This window comes from Xenopus tropicalis, chromosome 3, assembly GCF_000004195.4.
Source record: "Xenopus tropicalis strain Nigerian chromosome 3, UCB_Xtro_10.0, whole genome shotgun sequence".
Classification (NCBI taxonomy): domain Eukaryota; kingdom Metazoa; phylum Chordata; class Amphibia; order Anura; family Pipidae; genus Xenopus; species Xenopus tropicalis.
The window spans coordinates 45,998,969-46,024,890 of NC_030679.2; the positions used below are offsets into that span (position 1 = coordinate 45,998,969).

The 25,922-nt window shown below is 40.7% G+C and overlaps 1 protein-coding gene and 1 long non-coding RNA gene across 2 annotated transcripts in view; one reads left to right on the forward strand and one right to left on the reverse strand.

The window, feature by feature from the left end:
* The window catches only part of pdlim7 (PDZ and LIM domain 7), a 42,906-nt gene extending 31,009 nt beyond the window's left edge, over positions 1–11,897 (reverse strand). Inside the window, 1 exon segment of the mRNA NM_001030468.1 lies at positions 11,792–11,897. Within this exon segment, the coding sequence (NP_001025639.1) occupies positions 11,792–11,887 (96 nt within the window). The 5' untranslated portion in view covers positions 11,888–11,897.
* A 1,327-nt stretch (positions 11,898–13,224) lies between these two features.
* Positions 13,225–13,640, forward strand: LOC116409727. Its single transcript, XR_004221957.1, has 2 exons — positions 13,225–13,317; positions 13,435–13,640. It is a non-coding gene; the product is annotated as an uncharacterized LOC116409727 (long non-coding RNA).
* The last annotated feature ends 12,282 nt before the right edge of the window (positions 13,641–25,922 follow it).

The following is a 25,922-nucleotide window of genomic DNA, read 5'->3' on the forward strand; positions in this document are numbered from 1 at the left end:
ATGTTGAAATCGCCTGCCAAGGGCTCGTGTCTGCGCTTGTTATGGCTGAATGCTGAACAACTCTGTAAAGCTCTGAGCAATATATGAAAATAGAAGAAGAGATAATAAATACATTTTTGGGCACATGGCCAAAAAGAAATGAGTTAACACTATAAACCACCAATGCTTTTCTAAAAGATTTCTAGATTCCAAAGCAATTGAGGTCACAAGGTGTCGCTGTCGCCTTTTCCATCTTTCAGTTCTGTCTAAGCCAACACATTTTTCCAGCACATCATAAATTAACTCCTTCCCTAGTTCTCCAGAAAACCCGTAGAGGGGAAAAGATACACTATAAATATGCACTTATTTCATTTCCTTTGAACAAGCATGCAAGGTATCTTGGCAGTTTTTTTCTGCTTTTCTTTCTCCTTTGTACTATGGACTCAAAACTTCTTTGTAACCAAATAAGGAAATGAAAAGGCATTAAATAATTTGTTCATGTGTAAATGACATTTGGTTCCTAAGGTGTTTTATTTGATGATTTAATAAACAAGTCATGTGTGAAAGCAGAAATACATAGCTCCTATGCAATGGACTGTGTGTAATGCTGTCTGCGTATATAGGAATTATTCCAAAATAGCCCAAATTAGCACATATCAATAATCCACTGTGCCATAACTTTTAAGAAATAAATGGATTTGGCTATATTACTTGGATTGACAAACACTATACTTCCACACGTTTACTACTTAGCTAGCCGCTCTCCATTAAATAACAATATAACATAACACCTTCAGCTTTTAGTTGCCCCTTTATGAACCCCAAAGAGATTGTTAGGGAGCACCCAAGGATTGCATATGAGAAGCCATGATAAACTGAAAGGTCTGTGTTTGCTGAATTACTAAAACGGGGTTAAGTAAAAACACTGGAAAAACTACTGAATCCCAGTGACCCAGAAGAAATATTTAACTGTATTAAGCTGGCCATACACGGGCAGATCCGCTCGTTTGGCGATGTCGCCAAGTGAGCGGATCTTCACCCGATATCCCCACCTACTGGTTGCGATATCGGGGAGGCATGTAGGCGAATTCGATCGTTTGGCCCTGGGGCCAATCGATCGAATTCTGCACGCGGCAATGGGGCAGTCGGTTCGGACTGGATTTTCTAACCTGCCCGATCGATATCTGGCCAATTTCAGGCCAGATATTGGTCAGCCAGGCCCCTCGGTTCTGCCCCTACACGGGCCGTTAAGCTACTGAATCGGTCCGAGGGACCGATATCGACAGCTATAATCGGCCCGTGTATGGGGACCTTTAGTTTGCACTTGGTCCAGGTCAAACCAATTGCTCATTGGTGGTATGGGGACCTGGGCACATTTTTGTTCATGTGACTACATTAGAGAGAGATAATGTTACATAGTCACATGGAGTGATGAGCTTCAACAGCGTATAATAGCTGGGCTGGCAGCTTATATGGGCCCATGTATGAATATAATAAATTGTAAAGCTGGAGCAATTTCTTAGTAAAGCGTTCGTACCTCTATGACTAGCCAATTAAAACTGTTCGTGTGAAGACAGACTGCTTCTGCTAAAACATTTGTTGAGACAATTATCCGTAAATGGTCAGCATTGTCTATTTTAGTAGCTACAAGTAGCTTCTACTAGTAGCTGTGTGTCTTCACCCTTAAGGTTCAACTTTTACATATCCCAATAGGTTTCAACCAGCTCTATGGGTAGACACAGCTATCACTCTGGATGTGGAAAAGGTGCCATATAATTTTTTTTGTGTAATATTCAAATTAGCTGTCAGTGTCCCAGGATTCAGGAGTCAATTATTACAAATTAATAATTATGGTCATACATGGGCTTATAAATGCTGCCAATGGACAATGGAGTCGGCAGCTTATCGGACCGTGTATGGGGCCCTCAGAAGGGCCTACCCGACCAATATCTGCCCGAAAAATGGAGCAGATGTTGATCAAGCAGGTTCAAAAAGGAGAGAGAAGTGCATGAATTTCTTGATGCGTTCTCAGCCCCAATAGCCTTCCTCCAATCAATGCGATTCGATCATTTGGCCCTCAGACCACCTCAAGGTGGGCACATCGGGTAAAGATCCTCTCATTTGGCGACCTCACAAATCGAGCATATCTTTCAGTATCTGGCACAGCCTGGTGTAATGGCATTTTAACCCCCATGGTGTTCTCTTCTAGAACCACAGTTGTCAAAACGATTTAGGATATCTGGACTGCTGCAGTTCTTCCTGACCCTAACAAGACACACAAGCTTTGTCTTGCAGATAGGATCTCGACTACTGTTCTAATAATGCCCCACATGTCTTTATCAACATGACCCACGTTAGGCCATATGTGGGCAAAAGCTGCTCTATGTGAAAGTTGGATGCCATTCCTGTTACTGTACAAATACACAACGGGGCGGTAGTGGACCATATCAGTGTTTTCTGTATCAGTGGAGAAAAAGACGTGCGAGACATTAGCCTTATAAATATAACTAGAAGGAGTATATTTAACAATAAATATACAGCAGTTATAAAGAGATTACACATGTATAAATAAAAACAAAGAGCACAGCCAGTCTATTCTATATGATTAACGTTTCAAGAATTTAAATAGGCGTGCAGGCAAGTCTATATACATTAAGGGTAATTAAGCCTATGACATCGTTGGGGCATATTTTTCCTTTTAAAGAAAAACTTCTGCAGCCATACAAATAAAAAGCCTGCATGTTTTTACTTAGAGTAAACGTCTTGAATAAAAAAAGGCTGTTTTCTGCACATTAAAATCGGATATTTGCAAGCTAATGGCATCAGCATGGCTTTTGCTGTGATTTCCTACACTTAAAGAAACATATCAGGTTCTGAAAGCTTTTCCATCTTGTAGACAAATAGTGTCCATCCACAAGGAGGGAGGTAGACCCAAAATGGAGAAGCCCAGCTTATAGCCCTCAAGCTGTTGGTGAACTATAACTATTAGAACCCTGCAACAACCAAAGAGGGACAAAAGCAGTGTGCGGCCCAGTGGTTCCGAGCTGTAGAACTGTTGCTGCAATCTTATAGCAGACAGAGGGGGATGTTACTCCAAAGTGGTAGAGATTCCCAAACAGACAAGGAATGTAAAATTCTGCCAAAGCGACAGGAATTAAAGGCACTATGGATAGGAAGAACCAGAATGCCACAAACTACTAGATTCGAGTGTGCTCCCACATAGCTATAGACTTAAGTGGGGTGGGGAGAAAAAACACGAAATTAAAAAGCAATAACCGCAAATCCACAGAAACAACCATGCTTGTACACAGCCATTCATGTAAAACACTTTGCACACTAAGATGCCCACTCACACATTTACACTGTGCAAGAAATGTCTGCATGTGCCATTGCCATAATTAAACCATTTTGTAGCACTTTATTAGCCCTTAAAAGTATCCCATAGGTTTTAATAGCATAACTCCCTATATGCAATTGTGGTCTGTTCGCAGTAAGATGGATGACAGAAATCCCTTATTAAGAGCAATTATGCCATTGCCAAAGTTATCTTTGCAGATGTTGAGACGTTCCTTTATAAACACATTTCAGTTTTTACTGAACCAAAGTATTGCATAAAACTAAAAGATTCTACATTTCCTGCACATTGGCCAACAAAATTACATCATTCCATCCGCTGGCAAACAATGGTTTGGCCCAATCACACTGTAATCTGGATACACTGGTGTTTTATGTGGATGCTTTAGGATGTCTTGTTAGAATGTTAGAATGTGTGTGACTCTCAGAAACTCCCCAGAAACCATGTTTCAATATCTTGCGCTGATGAGATCTAACAAAACTGAAACAGGCTGTCAGCAAGTTTGGATAACTGGAGCTGAATTATTAGGCTGTATATGTGCTGTTAAACCAGCGGTTCAGGGTGCACAGCTGGAAACAGGCACATAAAGTAGTAATCTGCATCTCTCCATTCGAAGGTCATTACGTGAAGGCCTTAAGTAAAGGATGTGCTATGTATGTAGCAAGAAGCACAATACTTTGTTTTAAGAAGGCTTTCACTACATTTAAAGGGGCAGTAAATCCACTTTTAACATGGCTGCAATGAACATGGCTTGTGCCAAACATACTGCATGTTTGTTCCTTACGAGGTAGATAATTAGATTACCAGAGCGCATAAAAACAGAAGTATGTATGTATGTATGTATGTATATCTTTATTTATAAAGCGCTACTTATGTACGCAGCGCTGTACAGTAGAATACATTAATACAAACAGGGTGTTAATAAGATAATAATAGATAAATACAAAGTATAACAATAAATACAAGATAAATACAGCTGCAATAAGTTAAGAGTCGAGGACACAAGAGGAAGGAAGTCCCTGCCCTGTAGAGCTTACAATCTATATGGGAAGTCCATTATGCAATCTAATTATCTACCACACAAGGATCAAACATGGAGTAGCCTCAATTTCCCTGTTCGCCCTGTGAATATGTACCAAAAAGCATAGGTGTTTTAGTGATTAAAGTAATAGACAAAAGATATGTTCAGTGAAAGTCCCATTCAGTGAATGCAAGTTAAAAAAGAGGGTATACTACCCCTTTAATGTAGACATTTTGGCTTGTTTTATCTTGCCTAACTCCAAGCTTTCTGGGAAGTAGGGAAGTGTCACAGGCTTTTTCTAAGCTGCAGTAGATACCCTAGGCATCTCCCTTCCACTCAGGCTTAAAGTGGTGGTTCACCTTTATGATACCTTTTACCATGTTATAGACTATAATTAATTAACTTTTCAATTGGTCTTCATTATTTAGTTTTTACAGTTCCGGTATTATTTGCCTTATTTTTCTGAATGTTTCCAGCTTTCAAATGGGAGTCACCGACCCCAGCATTCAAATAACTATTGCTCTGTGAGGCTACAATTTTATTGTTATATTACATTACATTTTATTACTTATCTTTCTAGTCAGGTCATGTCCTATTTATATACCAATCTCTCATTCAAACGACTTCCTGGCTGCTAAGGCAACTGGGACCCTAGCTACCAGATAGCTGCTGAAATTCTAAACTGCAGAGCGAATGAACAAAAATTTAAATCATTAAAAAAACCACTACAGTAATAATATTAAGACTAATTGCAAATATCATTTGGCATCATAGTAAAAGTTAACACAAAGGTGAACAACCCCTTTAGGGCTCTGGCACACGGGGAGATTAGTCGCCCACGACAAATCTCCCTGTTCGAGGGCGACTAATCTCCCCGAGTTGCCATCAGTTGCCATCCCACTGGCGAACATGCAAGTCGCCGGTGGGATGGCACACCCGGCGGCGCGATTTCGGCAAATCGCCGAAAATGCCTCGCGAGGCAACTTCGGCGATTTGCCGAAATCGCCTGCGCAGCGTGTACCATCCCACCGGCGACTTACATGTTCGCCGGTGGGATGGTAGTTCGGGGAGATTAGTCGCCCTCGAACAGGGAGATTTGTCGCGAGCCCTTAAGTCTGCACTGCCAGGCATGGGACTAGCCGGTCATGCACACACCTTTCCTTTGTCACCCACAAAATAAGTCCTTTATCTTCACTGTCAAATTAAACCACTGCATGAGAGGGTGTTAGTGTGTCTGAGAAATCCTTAATTATTCACATGATTAAAAAAATGCTTAGCAGGCAACAACCTTAAGTCATATGTATTTTTAAAAACATATCACACCTAAGGAAAATGTCGGTATTACCTATTAGCATATTGTAAATGTTGTCAGTGCCACCCAACAACCAGCTTCACTCTGCAGCTGTGACCTTACTGTTGTTATATCTTATCTTTCTACTCTTTGCTTTCTGTCCAGGCCCTCCTTTGTTTGTCCTCTCCTATATATCAACCAGTATAATACAAACCCCGTCTGGTTGCTAGGGTAAGCAGGACCCAACAACCAGTTATTTATTTAAATGCCAGCTGGAGAGTGACAGAACAGAACAGCACTGTAAACCTTGGAATATCCTTAAATATAACTGTACACAACAGTTTTTATGGCCCCTTCAGGCCTTAACAGATATAGCGACTTGATGCCATAATGCTCAGTTAGCTACATGTGCTACATGTTTAGCAAACACTAATTCTAAAACTATTCTATAAAAATGTGTTTGCTTTTTATGGTTGGTTTATTCTATAAGATTCAATTAAAAGCATTTCATGAAGAAAAATGTGATTTTTCTAATGTGCTTTAACATTGAAATGCTAAGGGAGGTCCCAGGTGCCCAAAAAGCTTTTTTTAGTCCATCCTTAATTCACCTCCTAAGAACCTAACTCATGGGACCATAGATTCAGCATAAGGTTACATGACTGTAAAATCAGGGGCCCATAAAATAAAATAAACAGGGTGCTATTTGGGGAAATGGATTGTACTTAATGCAGTCAGTTTGCAATCAGTGCAACAACGCTTTCTGCATTTTCCCAAAGTTTTACAGGCGATCTGGTAACATTATCCTGGAACCAAAGAAACTAAAGCTGTGTACACATGGGCCCATCCCCGTCTGGTCTGACCTTTAGGCCTGAAGGATTATCAGGTAACCTCATCCCACGGCCCACTTGTTAGTCCTATACTTTAGTCTAAAGCCTTGCCCAAACTATGAACACAAAACTGAACACAAAAATTCTGAGCATAAGCTTCAGACCTTTTGGGCTCATTTAGCTCAAATTATAGATCTATGGAATTAGAATGTCAGTTGCATATTTATTCACTTAATATTAAATTTAATGTTAACAAATTTACCCCATTTCTTTTAGTTATTGGGCATCCAAATAAGTGTTTACCCAATATTGGTCTCTATTGCCCTTCTGGGTGGGCCCCCTATCAATTGCTTCAAGTCACTCCTACAAATAGGGAACCTATAATGTAGATAACTGAAAAGAGACAAGCCAGACTCTGCTTCTCTCCTGCCTGCAGTGAGTGCAGTCGCTCAAGGAAACAAGAAAGACACACACAGCTGCACATAACTGCCCGTGTCTATTTAAACATTCTATCCTGGGCTGTAGTATTTCAAGGCTTAATATAACATCCTGGACTCTAGATTGGAAGCAGGCAAAGGGTGAAACCAATCAAAATTAGTATTCTCTTGCTGCCCCTTTTGTCAATATAAAAAGGATTTACTTTTAAAAAGGGTGCTGACAGTTTCACAGCCAGATCCCAGTGGCACCAAAGTTCTAAAAAGCAAGTTGTCCTTCACTCTCTCGTATCTCTGAGCAGATATCCTGATGCTAACATGGAGATGTCCATATCAGAGAACTGCAGATGAAATTAGTTGGCTGTCTTCTTGCAAGCAATAAAGTTTTTCCAGTCTCTAGTTACTAAGTATGCATACATACATATATATAGCTCCATTTAGTTTTACAAAGTCGAGTGTAGGCGTTGTGCAGTCTTAGGCTGGTGGCTAGACTGCAGTCTTTTCCATGCCATGAGTGTTCCTCTGTGGCTAAAAGAGTGGGGTACTAGCAGTTCAATGCTGTTTTCCATAAGGGATTCTCTAATTGTTTGACATACACTGGTTAAGTTACCACTTAACAGACCTGAGCTTGACTGCACCATGATAGCAATAACGTCACAAGGTGCTCGCCTACTCTCCTTTCTCCCAGTATCCAATCATCAATTGGCTGTAGCTTATTATCCATTACTTATATTGTTCCAACACACCAAACTGAACATTAGACAGCTGCCTAACAACCAATTTCAATGCGATCAAATTATCGTAAGGTAAGTGGGCCCAGAACTATCATCCGACATCAGTCAGAAAATAGATTGGGAAGGTTTAAAAATGTTGGCAATGAAATTTACCCATTGTCCAATTGTTTGCAAGACCAAGCAGGTAGTTTTCCTAGCTTCAGCCAAACAATATTGCTTATAAAGGTTGTTTTCGTTAAAAGATAAACTGTACTTTAAATGATCGTTTCAGGATAAGCTTGGTTGTATAATAACGAAAAGATTTTTTAAAAATCTTAACGCATATGGCCAGCTTTAGCCTGAAAGCACTCTGCCTGGCACAGCACATATCTCTAAGGGCTGTGACACATGGGTTGTGGGCGACTAATCTCCCCGAAATGCCATCCTACCAGCTAGAAGGAAACTTTGGTGACTTCTGTAAATCGTGCCGCCGTGTATGCCGTTCCACCTGCAATTTACATTCTAGCCAGTGGGATGGCATTTCAGGGAGATTAGTTGCCCGCAACTAATCTCCCTGTGTGCCACAGCCCTAAACATTTATATTTATAATGCATCATATACTCCAAACCCCCCTTTACTTGAGTAAATGTTCAAAGCGTTCAAAGCGTTCACTTCCTATTGTATCCGGTTTTTTTTGCTATCTGTATGGCTTTCCTAGTTAGTGCTCATTGTGCCTTATCTTCACAGGCCCATAAATAAGACAAATATAATGCAACATCAACTTTGCTGGCTTAAAAGGTAACTAGAACGAAACAAACTGTTTCCTTTAAAAGACACTAAGTTCTTTTCCTAGTATTTTCCTAACATTTTTGTGCCCCTCACAAGGCATCCAATGAAACACAGGCTCCTTTTGCTGGGTGGAAACTAATAATGTGGGATAGAAATTTAGCCTGATGCAGACAGAGTCTGCACAAAACCAATTTTTGAGACCCGGCCCAACCTGGACCCACAGCCTGCACCCCGCAAAATGCATTTTTACTTGCTTTGACCTGCTACCTGACCTGACCTCACCTGCTTTATCCGTATATAATGCACTGACCACCATGTAACAGGAAGTGCTGTTGCTGCAAACTGGAAATTACATAATCAGAATTGGGCAGGGGCAGAAAAAAACCTCGAAAAAAAATGTTTAAAGAAGTTAAATCTAGATAATATAGGTAACATAATATAAGATAAGAAATATAGTTTAAGACACACAACCCGACGCGTGACCTGCTGACCCACATCTATGCCTGCAACCCTGAGTACCCGCTGCAAGACTCTAAATGCAGACACATGATTATATTCTAAAGCTAATGCTACATGGGGCTGTTTCTTGGCCTGCGTATAAATGCAGGCTGAGATTTAGAAGATCTGCTTGCATTTGCTCTCACTTTTGTCTTCCGGGTTCCAAGCATCCTCTGCACCTACTGAAGCTGGGTACACACGCAGTACAGAAATTAGTAAAGATGTCAGTACTGTGCATGCTGCCCAGGGTTGTGCGGGGATGCCTGGGACACTGGAACAAGAGGTATAAAATGCATGTCTTGTGTAAATGCAAGACACAAAGAAATCCCTGGTTAAAGAAGGTGTTGGGTGAAGGGCTCCCTTGTGCATTCTTTCTGTACCCTGTTGCACCTTGTGTCTCAATGTACAACAGGGACGCTGGTTCAAGATGCAATTGTGTATGCATTTCATACCTATGCTGCTGCAGGAAATAGTAAATAAGGCCTTGTATTTTTTAATACATGCCCACTTTTTTCACAGCTTCCAGCATTATCTTGATGTCCTTCCTATTACAGAATCTTGTTTTCCTATCCTTATCTGTTCTTGACTGGAGAAGCATCTATGCAGCAAGTGTTGGACTACGTTCTAGGAAAATGATCAAGGCGGCTACACCAAAGAGCCAGACTCTATTTCAACAGCCCCAGGGAAATACTCATGGTGCTGCACTAAGCATTAAATCACCACAGTAAAGTGACACTGTGTGACATTGGCCCATGTCTTCAAAGCTTTCTGTCATATCAATTTACTAGTTTTTTTGCGTCTGACAAACAGGACTATCTAGCTGATCAAATAAAATTTGTTGCTCAGTTATCTTGTGGGACGTTAGGAGCAGGTAGTATAAGTAGGCTCTTATGAGAAACCTACATTACATTTTGCACCAGAGATAGAGAATATTATTATACTGCTGCCATCCCACACCTGTCAATATACTCTACATGGCAGATATATACACCCAGAGAAAACTGCCATGGGAACATACCTGATCTAAGGTCAGCCGTTAAAGGGACAGTATACACCTCTAAAAAAACTGTACAGATATCTATGAAGTCACAATAAGGTACTAAGCCACGAGCCAGTAATACAAACAGCTGCTACTTGCACAGACCCTGGGTGAGATACAAGTTCTTAAAATAGCTACCAACATTTGGACAGATTAAAAAAAACCCTGCATTTACAGAAAGAAAAATGGCTACTAATCCCAAAATGCTATTTTTATAATAAATAGGTTACTGACTGATTCATTGAAACCCAGCTTTTTGGAGTTGGTAAATCACAGAGAGAGTAAATTTTTTTTTACCATCATTCTCACGCCCAGCCCCTAACATCAACCCTAAGTGGTGCTCTTGTCTGGGCAGTACCTCCCAAGAAACAAACACAAAACTAAAGTCTGAACAAAATGTGTTACGTGAAGGGAAATGATTGTCTGAAGCGTGGCACATAAGCAAAACCAACACCATGAGGAACAAAAGCTGCCCCACCCAGGGAGGAGGGTGTGAAGTGAATATCGGAGACTACACTGCTTTGCCCCCCAGCAGGCTTCTCAAGCCTTTATAAGGAAACTCAGTACAATGTGCATGTACACAACGTACTCCAGTTCACCTCCTATTGCTAGAACTCACACTGACCCATAACTAACAGCCCAAAGGAGCACACATTAGTCACACCACTCTCACACTTTCAATACCATAAACCCAGACATTCATGGGATACCTCTCATGGCTAGGCAGTGTCTGCAGGGTGTGATGTGGGTGAAGAGTGACATCACCTTTAATTCACAGCTCTGAAAGGATCAGACACTGAAGCCACAACAAGATTAAACTCATCCATTAGTAACTCATTTCCACACAGTTCACACATACATGTGTACCTGTATTTTTATGTCAGGCTTCTGTGACGAAAATGGAAAAAAAAATCATCTGTCTCAAATTTCAACTCCATACAAAGTGCAGCAAAGAACTTGTTTCAGTGGCTTAAGTTATTTACAACTGTAATTTCCACTGAAAGCAATATTTGTTTAACCCTTTCTGTCTGTGTAGCAGAAGTTTGTTTTCTTCCAAATCTGTTAATTAGTTGGCATCTGCTACATTGTTTCAGGGGTCAGAACCAGCCCTGTACAGAATATAAACAGATAAGCAGATACTGCTTTTTACATTTACAAGTTTGCTTAGAATTACTGTTATTACGTAAAAGCTTAAAAGCTGTAGAACCCCTTTCACAATCTAGATTGTGCCAAAGCATTGCATTTACAAAGCTGAACACACTCCATGTCATGGCAATCCCCCCCCCCCCCCCCCAAATAAGCCAATTCCTCAGTAGAGCAAAACATAGTATTTTTCAAGGTTAGTAGCCACTATATAGTAATGCCTAAACTACAGCTCTTACTATTCCCATGGGAGTTGTAGTGTGGTGTCAACATTCCTGAAGGAGAAACTAAATGGCCTTATTCACACTAAGGGGCAGATTTACCAAACTGTAAATACAGAGCTTGCCACAGTTTGCAAGGGGGATTTAACTGCTTTCTGCTCGCTTGTACATGGATTTTTGTATATTTTTTTGTAGTTGAAGTGTTGCAAGTTGATCTTGCAACTGTACTTACTTATATGTATACCATATAAAAATGTCTGAGTAAACATCACACAGCCCCAAGAGGGTGATTGCACATCATGACTAATATAGCATTAACGGCAACTAATAAAAAGTATGAAATAAAAAAAGGCTCCAGCACAAGGAAGGTTAATTCTCCATGTCTCCAATAGGCTGCAGTGAGTTAGTGAGGTTGCATGGATACAAACGATTCCTCCAGCTGAAAGCTTGCCAACCATACACAATGCTGCCAATCACTTACCCGGGAGATGGAGAGGGGCATGTTAAAATCCTTGCCTCCTTGTAGTCGGAAGCCCCAGGGGGCTGGCCCTTCCAGAGTCACCTTGTATTCCTCCATGTCACCAAACTGCAAGCAAGAGAAGGGATGTAAGGAGACCACCCAAAGACAGAACACTGTAAAACCTATATTCTCCAATAACCAAACAATTCCCCCTTTAAACCCAGACACTTAGAAATACACATGCACTGGGCTGACCAGTAGTCAGTTCAGAGACATGCCAGAGGCAGCTGTGATTTCTATGCAGCTATGTAGACAGCAAATGCACAAAATAGACATAATATCAACTATAGAAAATGCCTTTCATAGGGATCCATCATTACAATTATATGGGAGGTAACCCAGAGAATAGGACTGGCCCCGGAGCACCCCTTTTCCAACTGTTGATGAACTGCATTTCCCATCATTCCACGTTGGAGAAGACTTTAATAAGGAATGCTGGGAGTTGTAGTTTGTTGAATTTAGATTCTCTGATCTATTAGCAGGAAAGCCAATCCAATCAATCCATCTCCTATGAAATCCATCCCGGACATTATATAGAATGTGCAACAGGTTCTAGACTTCACTCCTATTAGCCCAAGTCCCTGGCCCATTGGATAGCGGCATATAGGGGCACAAGGTCACCCACTAGCTGTATCTAGAGCAGCTCCATGCAGCGCAGCGTCTCACCCGGGGCAGCAGCAACAGCGGCAGTAGTAGCGGGCGGAAGGAGGACAGAGCCTGCCAGCACTCCCCGGCTCTCAGCCTATATAAGGAGTGTAAGATGACACCCGTACCGGGCCGGGGGATACAGGGAAATGAATCACTGCTTTGGCTTGGGAGGGACCAGGCTGCGCATTCCCAGCTCCCAGTAAGGGGGGGAGAGATTAGAGCGGGCACATTCCTGACACGGACACACACAGCAGCTCTCAGGCGTCGGCCAATGGGAGCCTGGCACTGGCCAGTCAGGAGACGGGTCATTACATGGAAGGGTGGGTGCTTCGCGTTTCCCAGGCGACGTGCCCTGTGGTACCGCAGGAGAGGCTGGGTATCGCTTTATATAGAGCGACTTGGGGCACTTGTTGCGAGTACCTTACTACGACACAGTGGTATGTTCCAAATGGGCATAAGCCCGGGTGCCCTCCAACTGCCTGACGAATTAAAACTTTAGCATCAGTTACAGTAAGTTTGTGGGTTGGTAATTACTTGGCACCAAAGCCACATCTGTACCAAACCAAGCAACACTGGGGCATTTATCATCATGCACCTGGGCAGTAACTCCAACCGAACAAATATTTTCTTTCATCCTTGGGTCTGCAACTGGTTGAGAAAAGCGAATCTCTCATTGGATGCTGTAGGTTATGCCCAAGCGCAAATTTGCCCATCTTAATAAATTATGTTTCCCCCTACCTCATTTATGGAATCTGCCAGGATTGTGTATGGTCTCCATTTTGTTTTGTGGGGTTTCTTCAGGCTTTTGCTGGTTTCTTTCCACAGGCAGAAACATGTTGGTAAGTTACTGAGACATTTTCCTTTTTTATATTTCCACCATTTAGGTCTCTGATAATTAATTCTGTGATCATCTCTCAATCCTGCCGTGATGCAAACAATGATTTTGTTTTAAATAGGAGCAGTGGCAGTCTGACATACACAGCAAGTGTCTGGGCCCTTTTACTACAACATCAAGTAACTGCCTTCCACAGAGCTTGTGTGCATAGTTTGAACAGTCGGTATATGCACACCTGAATGGGATCTGTGAGCTGGAAATGATGATCAGGTTTAAAGAGAGTTTAAGTCCCATTAATAAAGTAGAATGGCTTCTTTGCGAGTGGAATAAGACTTAGTTACCTGTATATATTTCTTGTGCACACACAATATATATTTTATGGCTAGTAAAGTGAATAAAGCAAACTTTGCACAAGGTTTAGTAATCCCTGCAAACCAGCAGGCAGCATTTATTTGAAATCAAGCATTTCATAGGTTGCTAATGGTCTAGTACAGGGCTGTACAGCTAGAGGCCTGCAGGCTGGATGTGGCTCTCCAAAAGGTATGTATTCCCCCCCCCCCCCGTCTACTCGAAGGTTCACTTTATGACATAATCATTTTAATTTAATCTGGGCCTTAAAGTTGGACAGCACCGTTCTAGTAGATCCAGTGCAAGCAGTATGTGGAAACTGTAAAGGTGGCCATACACGTTAGGCTGATGCCACACCAGGCGTAGGGCTGATTTTTTCGGCAAGCGGAAAAACGCTTGCCGAAAATTCAGCCCTACGCCTGCTACTTGTGCCTGCACCCGAATGAATGGAATACGCTCGGGTGCAGGCACAAGTAGCAGGCGTAGGGCTGAATTTTCGGCAAGCGTTTTTCCGCTTGCCGAAAAAATCAGCCCTACGCCTGGTGTGGCATCAGCCTTAGGATCCGCTCGATTGGGCGATATCGGATGAATTTAGGCTAATTTGGTTGTTTGGCCCTGGGGCCAAACGATCGCGTTAGAATGCCGGTAATAAGCGCAGTCGACGTGCCAATGCGGTCCCCGATCTGACATAACAAATTTACAAATACAGGTAAAGGAGGACCCTGCTCCTATGAGCTTACAATCTATCAATCAATCAATTGCCTAAGCACAACTACCAGCTTTTATACTATCTATTACTGGCAGTATGTAATTTGGTATTTATCTACTTCTGTGCACCATACCTACATGAGTAAGCGGCAGTGTGGCTAAAAGCCAAAGCATTTTTGTTGGTCTGCCTGAAAATGGAATCAAATTCACCAATGGAATTCAGTTTTATTCAAATAAGTCTGATCATACCATGGCCCCTTCACTCCCCTCTCTTTTCAGTGCAATAGAGAACATTTGTATTGCTGAAATTGGGCAGGAGAATGATTTATTCACATGATGCTTTACATTTTTTTTTTAGCTGTGTCTGGGTTTGTCAGTTGGTCGGTATTTTACCAGCCCAGCCAATAAGAAGAATGCTGCTTCATGATAATGTTATGACAGGTGTGACAAAGAACAGATAATGGAAACCAGTATTTTTTCCAGGAAAGGTTGCAAAGCTTTCCATAAAATCTTAGAACGGTACATTTCTTTTGATTTGTAGCCCTGGTAATGCCACAAGTTTGACATTTACAGATACAGAGATATCAAGTATTCCCATGTTATGAAGTTAATAATGATCCACTCCTAGAATATTTCAAACCTAATTCTTTAGTAGCATGAAAGGTTTCATATATGCCCAGTGAGGCTCATTATCACTCTGTGGTAGTTACATCCAATTCTAGGCTGGAATTCAAAAAATCCCTGCCATTTCAAGTACACAGAGGCCCAAACAGCCCATCACCAGCCCAATAAATAGTGACTGTGTATGGCATCTTACAGCAGCCTCTCTGGAATTTGCCAGAATCACAGATTGGCAGCCCGTGCCTGGTTACATCTCTCTTTCCGTACATCCTCTCGTAACCACTGACTGAGGGACAGAATGGGCTATTTACAGATTTTTTTATAGTACAGGTATGGGATCCCTTATCCGGAAACCCGTTATCCAGAAAGTTCTGAATTACAGAAAGGCCATCTCCCATAGACTCCATTATAAGCAAATAATTACAATTTTTAAAAATGATTTCCTTTTTCTCTGTTAAATCAGAAACTTGTACTTGATCCCAACTAAGATATAATTAATCCTTATTGGAGGCAAAACAAGCCTATTGGGTTTATCCACACCTTGTGTCTCAACTCTTCTCCTTATTGATTGCTTTATATGTTACTCTGTATGTCCAATGTATGAAACCCACCTATTGTACAGCGCTGCGGAATATGTTGGCGCTTTATAAATAAATGTTAATAATAATAATAATTCAATATTTAAATGATTTTTTAACAGACTTAAGTTATGGAGATCCAAATTACGGAAAGACCCCTTATCCGGAAAACCCCAGGTCCTGAGCATTCTGGATAACAGGTCCCACACCTGTAGTATGTTCCTGTTGATATGCAGAGATACATTCGTTGGTAGGCTTTCTGCAGCAAAACATGTCGAAAACAGATCTTTTATTTTTCATTGGCATTGCATATACCTGACTTGGAGGAATTCACAAAACACTCTTCACATTTACTCAGGTTTAGAATGTTGCTTATTCTTGTCCAGGTGCCCAGTCAGAACCAACCGCTTATTGGCTTCCATGTGTTACTGCTCTGAAGTAAAGTAGCACCAGTTTTGTAAATGTGCCTCTTGGCTGACACACCTTTTTGTCAAACTGGTAAAATAAAGGGCAATAGTGGTTTCCCACTGTGGTTTTCATTAGCCCAAATATGCTACGTCAAAATGTCCAAAATCAGGAATGGGATATTTCAGTTCTTGCCTACAAAAATTGCATTTTTGGTAAGAATCTCTTTTTAGGGAAGACTTGCTCCCTTTGACAAAATTGCTAACAAGTTCCATAAGGTAAGGCAAGCACAGGGCTTGCCTTACCTTATACATTCTAATGCCTATTATAAGGTTCTGCATCCATTTTCTAAAACTTCAGATACAGATTGAGCAAAGATCCTTAATTCTAAAATGAATCTGATCACATTAACATCTGTGCTTACAAGATCATGCATGTCCTGAGCGCTGCTGCAATGTCACTAACGATATTGGATAGCAGACAGATGATACAAGGGCAGACAGACACAATAAACTCACACATTGTCAATATAAATGATTAATGACTCTTCTGAGCTTGTTAAAGTCCCAGAGAGAAGTCTACAAACCTGCCTTACTACATAAATCACAAGTGTTAGAAAGCTTCCGCTGCAGCTAGGGATTGTGGGTAAGAACATGCACATGTGTCCTTACAAGAAGGGACAAAATATTGGAAATAAAGAAAAATACAGTGGTGTGAAAAACTATTTGCCCCCTTCCTGATTTCTTATTCTTTTGCATGTTTGTCACACAAAATGTTTCTGATCATCAAACACATTTAACTATTAGTCAAAGATAACACAAGTAAACACAAAATGCAGTTTTTAAATGAGGGTTTTTATTATTTAGGGAGAAAAAAAATCCAAACCTACATGGCCCTGTGTGAAAAAGTAATTGCCCCCTGAACCTAATAACTGGTTGGGCCACCCTTAGCAGCAATAACTGCAATCAAGCGTTTGCGATAACTTGCAACGAGTCTTTTACAGCGCTCTGGAGGAATTTTGGACCACTCATCTTTGCAGAATTGTTGTAATTCAGCTTTATTTGAGGGTTTTCTAGCATGAACCGCCTTTTTAAGGTCATGCCACAACATCTCAATAGGATTCAGGTCAGGACTTTGACTAGGCCACTCCAAAGTCTTCATTTTGTTTTTCTTCAGCTATTCAGAGGTGGATTTGCTGGTTTGTTTTGGGTCATTGTCCTGCTGCAGCACCCAAGATCGCTTCAGCTTGAGTTGACGAACAGATGGCCGGACATTCTCCTTCAGGATTTTTTGGTAGACAGTAGAATTCATGGTTCCATCTATCACAGCAAGCCTTCCAGGTCCTGAAGCAGCAAAACAACCCCAGACCATCACACTACCACCACCATATTTTACTGTTGGTATGATGTTCTTTTTCTGAAATGCTGTGTTACTTTTACGCCAGATGTAACAGGACACGCACCTTCCAAAAAGTTCAACTTTTGTCTCGTCGGTCCACAAGGTATTTTCTCAAAAGTCTTGGCAATCATTGAGATGTTTTTTAGCAAAATTGAGACGAGCCATAATGTTCTTTTTGCTTAAAAGTGGTTTGCGCCTTGGAAATCTGCCATGCAGGCCGTTTTTGCCCAGTCTCTTTCTTATGGTGGAGTCGTGAACACTGACCTTAATTGAGGCAAGTGAGGCCTGCAGTTCTTTAGATGTTGTCCTGGGGTCTTTTGTGGCCTCTCGGATGAGTTGTCTCTGCGCTCTTGGGGTAATTTTGGTCGGTCGGCCACTCCTGGGAAGGTTCACCACTGTTCCATGTTTTTGCCATTTGTGGATAATGGCTCTCACTGTGGTTCGCTGGAGTCCCAAAGCTTTAGAAATGGCTTTATAACCTTTACCAGACTGATAGATCTCAATTACTTTTGTTCTCATTTGTTCCTGCATTTCTTTGGATGTTGGCATGATGTCTAGCTTTTGAGGTGCTTTTGGTCTACTTCTCTGTGTCAGGTAGCTCCTATTTAAGTGATTTCTTGATTGAAACAGGTGTGGCAGTAATCAGGCCTGGGGGTGACTACAGAAATTGATATTGAAATTGAAAATTGAAATTGATAAACCACAGTTAAGTTATTTTTTAACAAGGGGGGCAATCACTTTTTCACACAGGGCCATGTAGATTTGGAGTTTTTTTTCTCCCTTAATAACGTAAACCTTCATTTAAAAACTGCATTTTGTGTTCAATTATGTTATCTTTGACTAATAGTTAACGGTTTTTGATGAGCAGAAACATTTAAGTGTGACAAACATGCAAAAGAATAAGAAATCAGGAAGGGGGCAAATAGTTTTTCACACCACTGTATCTGTGCCACGGTAAATAAAAAGGAATGTTTATTAAAATATAACAATCCACAAAACCAAAATATAAAGTTCATAGGTAACACACACAGCATAAATCCATATAATACTGCTGTTACCAAATAATGGAAAGTCCAAACATTGCATGAGCAATGCCCAAGGGTCATCATCATCACTTGATAAAGAGGTCCCAGAAGTATTCAGTTAAATATTTTTCTCCTGCTTTGTGTGTATGAAAAAGAAGTCAGCACTGGTACAGGTATGGAATCTATTATCCAGTATGCTTTGGACCTGGGGGTTTTCTGGATAAGGGATACGTTCTGCTAAATAAACCCAGTAGGTACTGTTTTATTATTACAAAGAAAAAGGAAATTCTTTAGAATAAGATTTTGTTTTGCTTAAAATGTACTCAGAGATACTTTTTGGATAAAGTAGTTAACGCATAAGGGGTCCCTTGTATTCATATATACCTGTACTGTGAGTTCTGCACCAAGCTTTTAAATGGAGGAGTAGGCTCTGTTTGCTTGCTCTAATTACCTTGGCAGTTGGTAGGTTTAGATGGCTCTATATCAAATACCCTATAGAAAATACACTAACACACATACAAACACTAGCACAAAATTAGATGCAAATTGGTATCTCAAAAAAAAGCCATTTACTGCAGTGCTCACACATACAATGTATGCATTTCCTCAAAACCGTTTCCAATGTTGATATGCCACTTGGAGCAAATCAATTTGCCTTTGGAGCATATGGCAGTTTGTGCAAGTAGGCCCTAGTGTTGTGCCTGCAGCCATTTCTATATTTGCCTGATCAGTTGTGCATAAACAGTATTATTGATCTAAAATGCAATAGTAAATCCACTGGCCTATGGACAATGTTGAGGGGGATGTTGCATTGTGGGTTAAAACCCTGAAGCACCTTTCTTGCACATTTTTGTGCAACAGTGTTCAATATCATCTTAAAGGTGGTAGGCAGGCAGGCAGGGCTAGTGGAGTAAGACAGATGTCACACAGGGCTGAATCAATTACTTTGCTGGCATCGGCCTCCAACCTTGTGTGCATCCGGAACCATTGTGTCGCCCTGGCTGCAGGCACATGGGATGGATATTAGCAAAGAAACATGAGAGTTTGCATTTATAAGATTGCACAGCGCTGCGTACCCTTTTGGTGCTTTATAAATAAAGTTATACATACATTTCAGAGCCGACATCTACCTTGTGTGCCTGCACCAGCGGAGGGGCTGAGAATTGGCCCTGTGTGGCATCAGCTTAAGGGCCTGCAGCAACACAGATTTGAGGATTTAATTGTATTAGGGCCTTCAGTTGTTGTTAAATACTGTGTCTGCAGTCTTACAGCTATAGTCCCTACCCGGGGGCTGTTGCCCTCTTTGCTGTAGGCATCATCCTACTATCTGCTATGCCTGTTACTCCACAGCCATGGTTTCTTCCCTGAGACAATTATCCCCACTGCTTCACCTACTATAAACATACCATCCTACAGCCTATTCCTGGAAGTCCCCTAACCAGAGGCTATGTTTTCCATTACTGCTATAGGATCAATGCCATCCTACAGTACCGGTTATTCCACAGCCTCTTTCCAGAGGCTTCATCCTAGCACAATCTCTAACTGCACAAATAGCAGCAGTATTTCACCCCCTCTTGTTAAATTCTGTCTCTGATGCAGCATTTCTTTTTCTGACTGACATGGAGATGTTTCTTAGCGACATAGATATTACTTCCTAGTGTTTATGAAGACTTTGCTAGTAAGCATTTGCTTTTTTAAATTGATACAATGTGTTCATGCGTTAGCTTGCCCCATAGTTAAAGGAAAGTTACAGTTCATTTTGAAAACCTGCTCTCAATCATAGAGCCCGCAGGATGTTTAGGTTCTTGCTAAGTATGCCAGTCTATAGTCCCTGAGCATGGTTGGCATCTAGAAAATTATTAATTCCATCTAATTCCTGAACACATGCTGATTTAGGCTACAACACCTGCCAGATGCTCCATTAAAGAGGTTTAAAAAAAATAGATTGTTGACTAGTAATGGTAATATTATTATTATTATTTTGCTTTAATGGAACTAAACTATTAGAAACAGTACGTGCATAATGAAGGGTAAAGCATATACAGTGCTTCCAATGAGACTAAGGTGATGTCAGTATTTATGTGTCAGGACAGGAGGTTCCACCCACCATTGTGTTAGACAGTTTGCCAAAAGCTAAGGCAATGGAATTAGGAAGAGATACATAGCAATTAAAGCAAGTCATAGGCTTGTAATGAGTGGTAAGCTTTGCATGTAATCACTATTTGGGGCATGTTTTACTCTTCACCAGCAATTACCCTGAGACACAAGTTAAATGTTAAATCTCCTGATGGCTCTTTACATGTCCCTCGGCCAGCCCTTTATTTCATTAATCTGGGAAAATATTCTGTTTAACTTGGGAGTAAGGCTACATTTTTGCCTAGTTGACGAGTAATTTTATCAAAAACAGTTATTCTAAAGATCTGTCTAAGTTCTATATCTGTACCATAACTTCTCACAATCAGAGCTTCCTTCCACCTGGGTGAGAAAGGTTGGACTAATATTTAGTGGCATTAGTGCCACTTATAACGCTATATTTATTCTGCAGAAAGCTTTACCATCCCTGAGTAAAGAGCACTAAAAGCTCCCTTATTTGTTTAAGATTGCAGCTGCCATTTTGGTCTTCATAGCTTCCTGCTTGCAGCTTAGCCATTATAGCTCAGATTACACATTCCTAAGGGAGGGGGGAGTGAGTTTTATGAATTCTTATGTGGAGGGGGACAGAAGAAGGGAGAGAGGAGAGAGCTGCACAGACTCTGGCCCCGAGAATGAAGGATTTTGCTGAGAGAGGAAGTCACATACCAAAGAACATGTTTATAAAAAAGGAGACAAGAAATCCTGTGTTTCTTTTGATAGAGGACTCAGTGCAGCTTTTCTGTTAGTGCTTATAGTTGTATTTACATAGACCTTTTTGATAAAGCTTACTTAGTTTTTACCTTTCCTTCTTCTTTAAACCAACATATCTATTTGGGTAAGGCTAGTTGTAGCTTTTATTAGTCAAGTGCAACTAGAATAACTATAAAGAACGCTATTGGTTACTGTGGGTTACAGCACTGGTGTATACTTGTGCATGTGTTAATAAACTTGGTTCTCGCTCTCATGCTAATGAAGTAATTTTCCATCAAGAGCTACAAAAATAATCAACGGCTGATCCCATTAATATGCTTAGCTCAACAAAATACACCAGTCTGGGATTCAGACATTCCAGTCATAACACTCAAACCATATTCTTTCACTTCTTGCTATTTATAAAGAAAATTTATATTGAAGAAAAGGGTATGTTTGGTCCGCTTTGCCTGTCTAAGCAACATATATACCATCCAGAGAGAGGCGTGAGAAAGCAGTCTATAAAACACAAGGGTAGTTTAGTAATACTCATGGTGACTGTTGTAGGCAGAGCAGCAGTACATCCATGAGACAGGTTCTGGCATAGAATCCAAGTGAATATCTTGGCAAGAGCCCGTAAATAAAAATCATCACGCAATCCCTCACACAAGCTATCTGGTGTATTCACAGTTTTATATGAATTAAAAACAACCACACAATAATACCATCTGGTGCCAGTGCAGGAAGAACTTCCACAGTAAATGTACCAATATACTGTAGAAGACAAGAATCTATCATTGACTACAACCCTAAAAAGACATTTTATTTTATTTTTATTTAGAGATGATAAACTGGACTCTGGAGAGTCTAATAGGTGGAGAGGGTAATAATGGTTTTGTTCCCTTCTTTCATAGGCTGATGGCCCATGGGAAGTGGAAAAGCATTAGTGGAAAGGGATTTTGGAGAGATGAGTTGAGTAGCTGAGATTTAAATGTAGGCGACCTAATCTACCCAAAATGCCTTTCCACCGGCAATAAAGCGAATAACCGGTGGAAAGGCATACACGTTGCTTTATTTAATGAAGTTTCCCAATAAGGAAACCTTGCATGACTTTGTAAAACGAAGCAACATTTGTTGCTTCATTTTACAAAGTCATGCAAGGTTTCCTTATGCCTTTCCACTGGCAATTCATTTTATTGCCGATGGAAAGGCATTTCGGGGGGATTAGTCGCCTGCAGGCAACTGATCTCCCTGTGGGCCATTGCTTTTAGAGTGAAAGAAGGCATCATGAGCCCCTCCCTCAATATCTGTGCTGCCTGTGTTTCCAGACATACTTCTGTTCAGCATATGTAACTAAAGAGATGAGACATACCACACCAAAAAGTGGTCATATATTAGTGTTAAGACAGTACCACTCTCCTTGCAGTAACAAACAATATTTGCCGCTCTGTTGCTTAGCATCATGGCCCACAAGTGGAGGAGACATTTGCACTGGGGCAGGAACCCATGGCAGCCAATTAGTGTTCCCCCAGCTGCAAGTAAAATAACAAAAGCAAAAATGTGAATGGTTGCTTACCCATGTCCCATGCATTTGACTATGATGCTGGCCCTCCCCAATATACTCTTGTAGAGTCCCTCTAGAGTTCCTCAGTAAAAATCATAAAAACCTAATTACCACCATGATTTTGCTACAAGCCTGATCACATTGATAAAGCCCTATTTTTCTAACATGTAAACATGCAATTCCTCCTTCTTCCTTCCTTCCTTTCATTATTCTCCTACAAGTTCTCATCATGCTTTTACATCACCCCCATACTCCAAAATCCCCCCCTATCACCATTTTACATTTATACTAAAATCCCCAACTGTTGTTGTATAAGCCTCATGGTACAAGCCTCCATGTTAATAATAATAATCTACAGCCATATTCTTACTATACAACCTCTCCATCATTCTCCTGCAAACCCCATATTATACTTCTCCAGTTTCCTTTCATACCCTTACAACCCCTCTATTATCCTGCTAAATGCTTTAATCTCTCATAAATCTTCCTTTTCTTTTCATAACTGTAGCTGCAGCGTTACCTTTAGTAGTGCGTGAGATCCAAAGAATCCTTACAAATCAAGCATTTGTATCTCTATAACACTCTGATACACGCAGTAGAAGGCTTTACTTTCAGAAGTTCTGGAATCGGTTCCCATTTTTTATTTGGAATGGAGACTATTCACATCTGTTATCATTTGATTCTTTGAGTTTGTGCTTCCTAGAAGAACACATGTAATAGTTTTGTACATTGCAGGGATACAATTGGGAGCATTTATCATTGAGTTGCTTGAGCTAAACATGTTCAGACTGAGCCACTATGCCTTTGTTCTCTCACTTATATTTACCATTGAGCTGAGAGTTGCACATTGATAATAAACTAGGGAAATCTCCAGCCTTTCTTAAATGTCAGCTGCCTGAAACCATGGATTTTATAAAGCTTCTAAATTTACATTTACCCTTCCCTTATGTAAAATGCATTAAAGTGCATTAAAACCGACCATTTATAGACATGCCATCTTGACCTTTGCATTTTCCCATACAAAATGTTGTGTTTCTCTTACACAGGGGATCCAAAATGCATTCTAAAATATATATTTTAAAAGTGTCCTGCCATTATTCTTCTATTTCCATTAATATTCCATGTATGCCGACTGTGTGCTTTTGGGCTTTATCTCTGCATCTCATTGACAATGTATGAATGGACTGCTGTTTGACAGGAAGGAAATCAATCTAGGTGCTTGATCACAGACTGTAAACTATAATTCAAGTGAAACTGAGTTACATTGTCAATTGCTTTTCATTTTCCTAACATACAAGGTATTCAGGAAAATGTTTTCTATAGTAGCGTCACCACAGCTCCTTGGTGGTGGGCCTTAGGAACAAGTAAAATGGGCCCCAATCCACCTGGCCACCCTCCAATTACAAAAATTCAAGTCACCACCCACCCACTGCTGCAAACTTTTTTATTTATGAATGCCTACTCTTTTACCCTATTTGCCCTATGACCCTATCAATATGTATTTCCTGATGGTCCAGGGTGCTTGCCCAATGGAGATGACATTAATACTGACACTTGGCATTGCTCATGGTGATGTTAGGCATGTGTGCAGTGGCACACCCATGGAAACCTATCAAATTAGGAGACAGTCTGAAACTCTGTATTCAGACCTGTCAAGCCTCCGCGATTTTTCAAGAGTCCCCATTAGTTATACCGTGATGGTGGTAGATCTGGCATATGTTCGGCTGGATTGGGGAAACTTTGTGCAAGCTGAAATGTGCATGTTACCATGTAGAGCTGATCAGTGCAACTGCAGAAGGACATACAGTACATTTATTGAGCTGCCATGTACAATACATAGAATCCTATGATGGTGCCACTTTGAAAGGTACTGAGCACATCATTATAACACCTCTACTACCAATGTTTGAGACATAGTGAATTTTTAAAAAATCAGATGTTTTGCAGATTGACTTTGCTCCATTGACTAATAAAGAGTAATCTTATATTCTCATAGCATGGTGAGCATAGAGAACTTTTATGTGTCTATTCAAGGAATCGCCAAAGTGTTCCATTCAAATGCACGGCCCTGTTTCTTTTACCTTTCCATAATTAGACTGGCAGTGACATGTAGTGTATGTACAACAATTTTTTGCAACTTAAATCAGCTGCAGTATTGGAGCCATGTTGTCCTTCCTGGATAAAAAAAGCATGAAAAGTGTGAATCTATACACAAGTATCATCTGTTTGCATGCTACATATAGAGTGAGACAAACAGGGAACACTCGCAAGCAGATCTGTGTGAGAGTATAGCTGGCCCAAAAACCATATGAGCTTGCCAAAACAGTTCTCAAATGGATTCTAGTTAGCAGCCTTATCTACATTAAAACATCCTCTCAAACACCCACAGGAAATCGAAGGCCTCAACACCCCACTGATAAAACTGTCTTGGCTGCAAATTGTCAGCAGTTCTGGCAATCAGCATACATACAGCTTGCTTTATAGTGTGTGTTCCCAGCACACTGAATTACCTCATAATAAGATTATGTACAAAAAAGAACATGGAAAAACAAAGCCAAATAACACAAACGAGTTCAGCAGTGGAACAAGCCATCATGTATCTTACATAGGAAAAAAAAGCTTTGCTAAAGGAACCATTATACTATTTTTATGGAATAGTTAGATTTTTAAATGGGTAACACTTGATCTGGAAAAATAGACTCTATGCATTATGTTTGTGTACAAGCATTAGATGTGTGTATAAAATACACAGTACTACCCATAGAAGGGCCATCTATGCATTTTCTAAGCTTGTAATAGCCTGCCAGAGTGTCACATTATCCCCTGGTGGGTCCAGACTCAAGTGGGCTCCAAGCAAGGCTATTCCTGCAATAGGCATATATAATACCTATAAAATATTAGATTTTGCAAGATTGAGTCCTGATTGTCATGTTCTCTGGTGGGCCATAGGCAGTCCACTCTGGATTACTGTCCAGATCTGCATATGTGTATTGACTACAGTTCAAGGGTCACTAGATGCAAAGATTAAAATTGTTTCATCAAAAAAGGAGCATGGATGCCTGGAGCTCTAATCAAGTGCAAATGCCTTAATTGCCAAAGACTTGAGGTGAAGATGCACAATGAACAAAATGTATTCAGG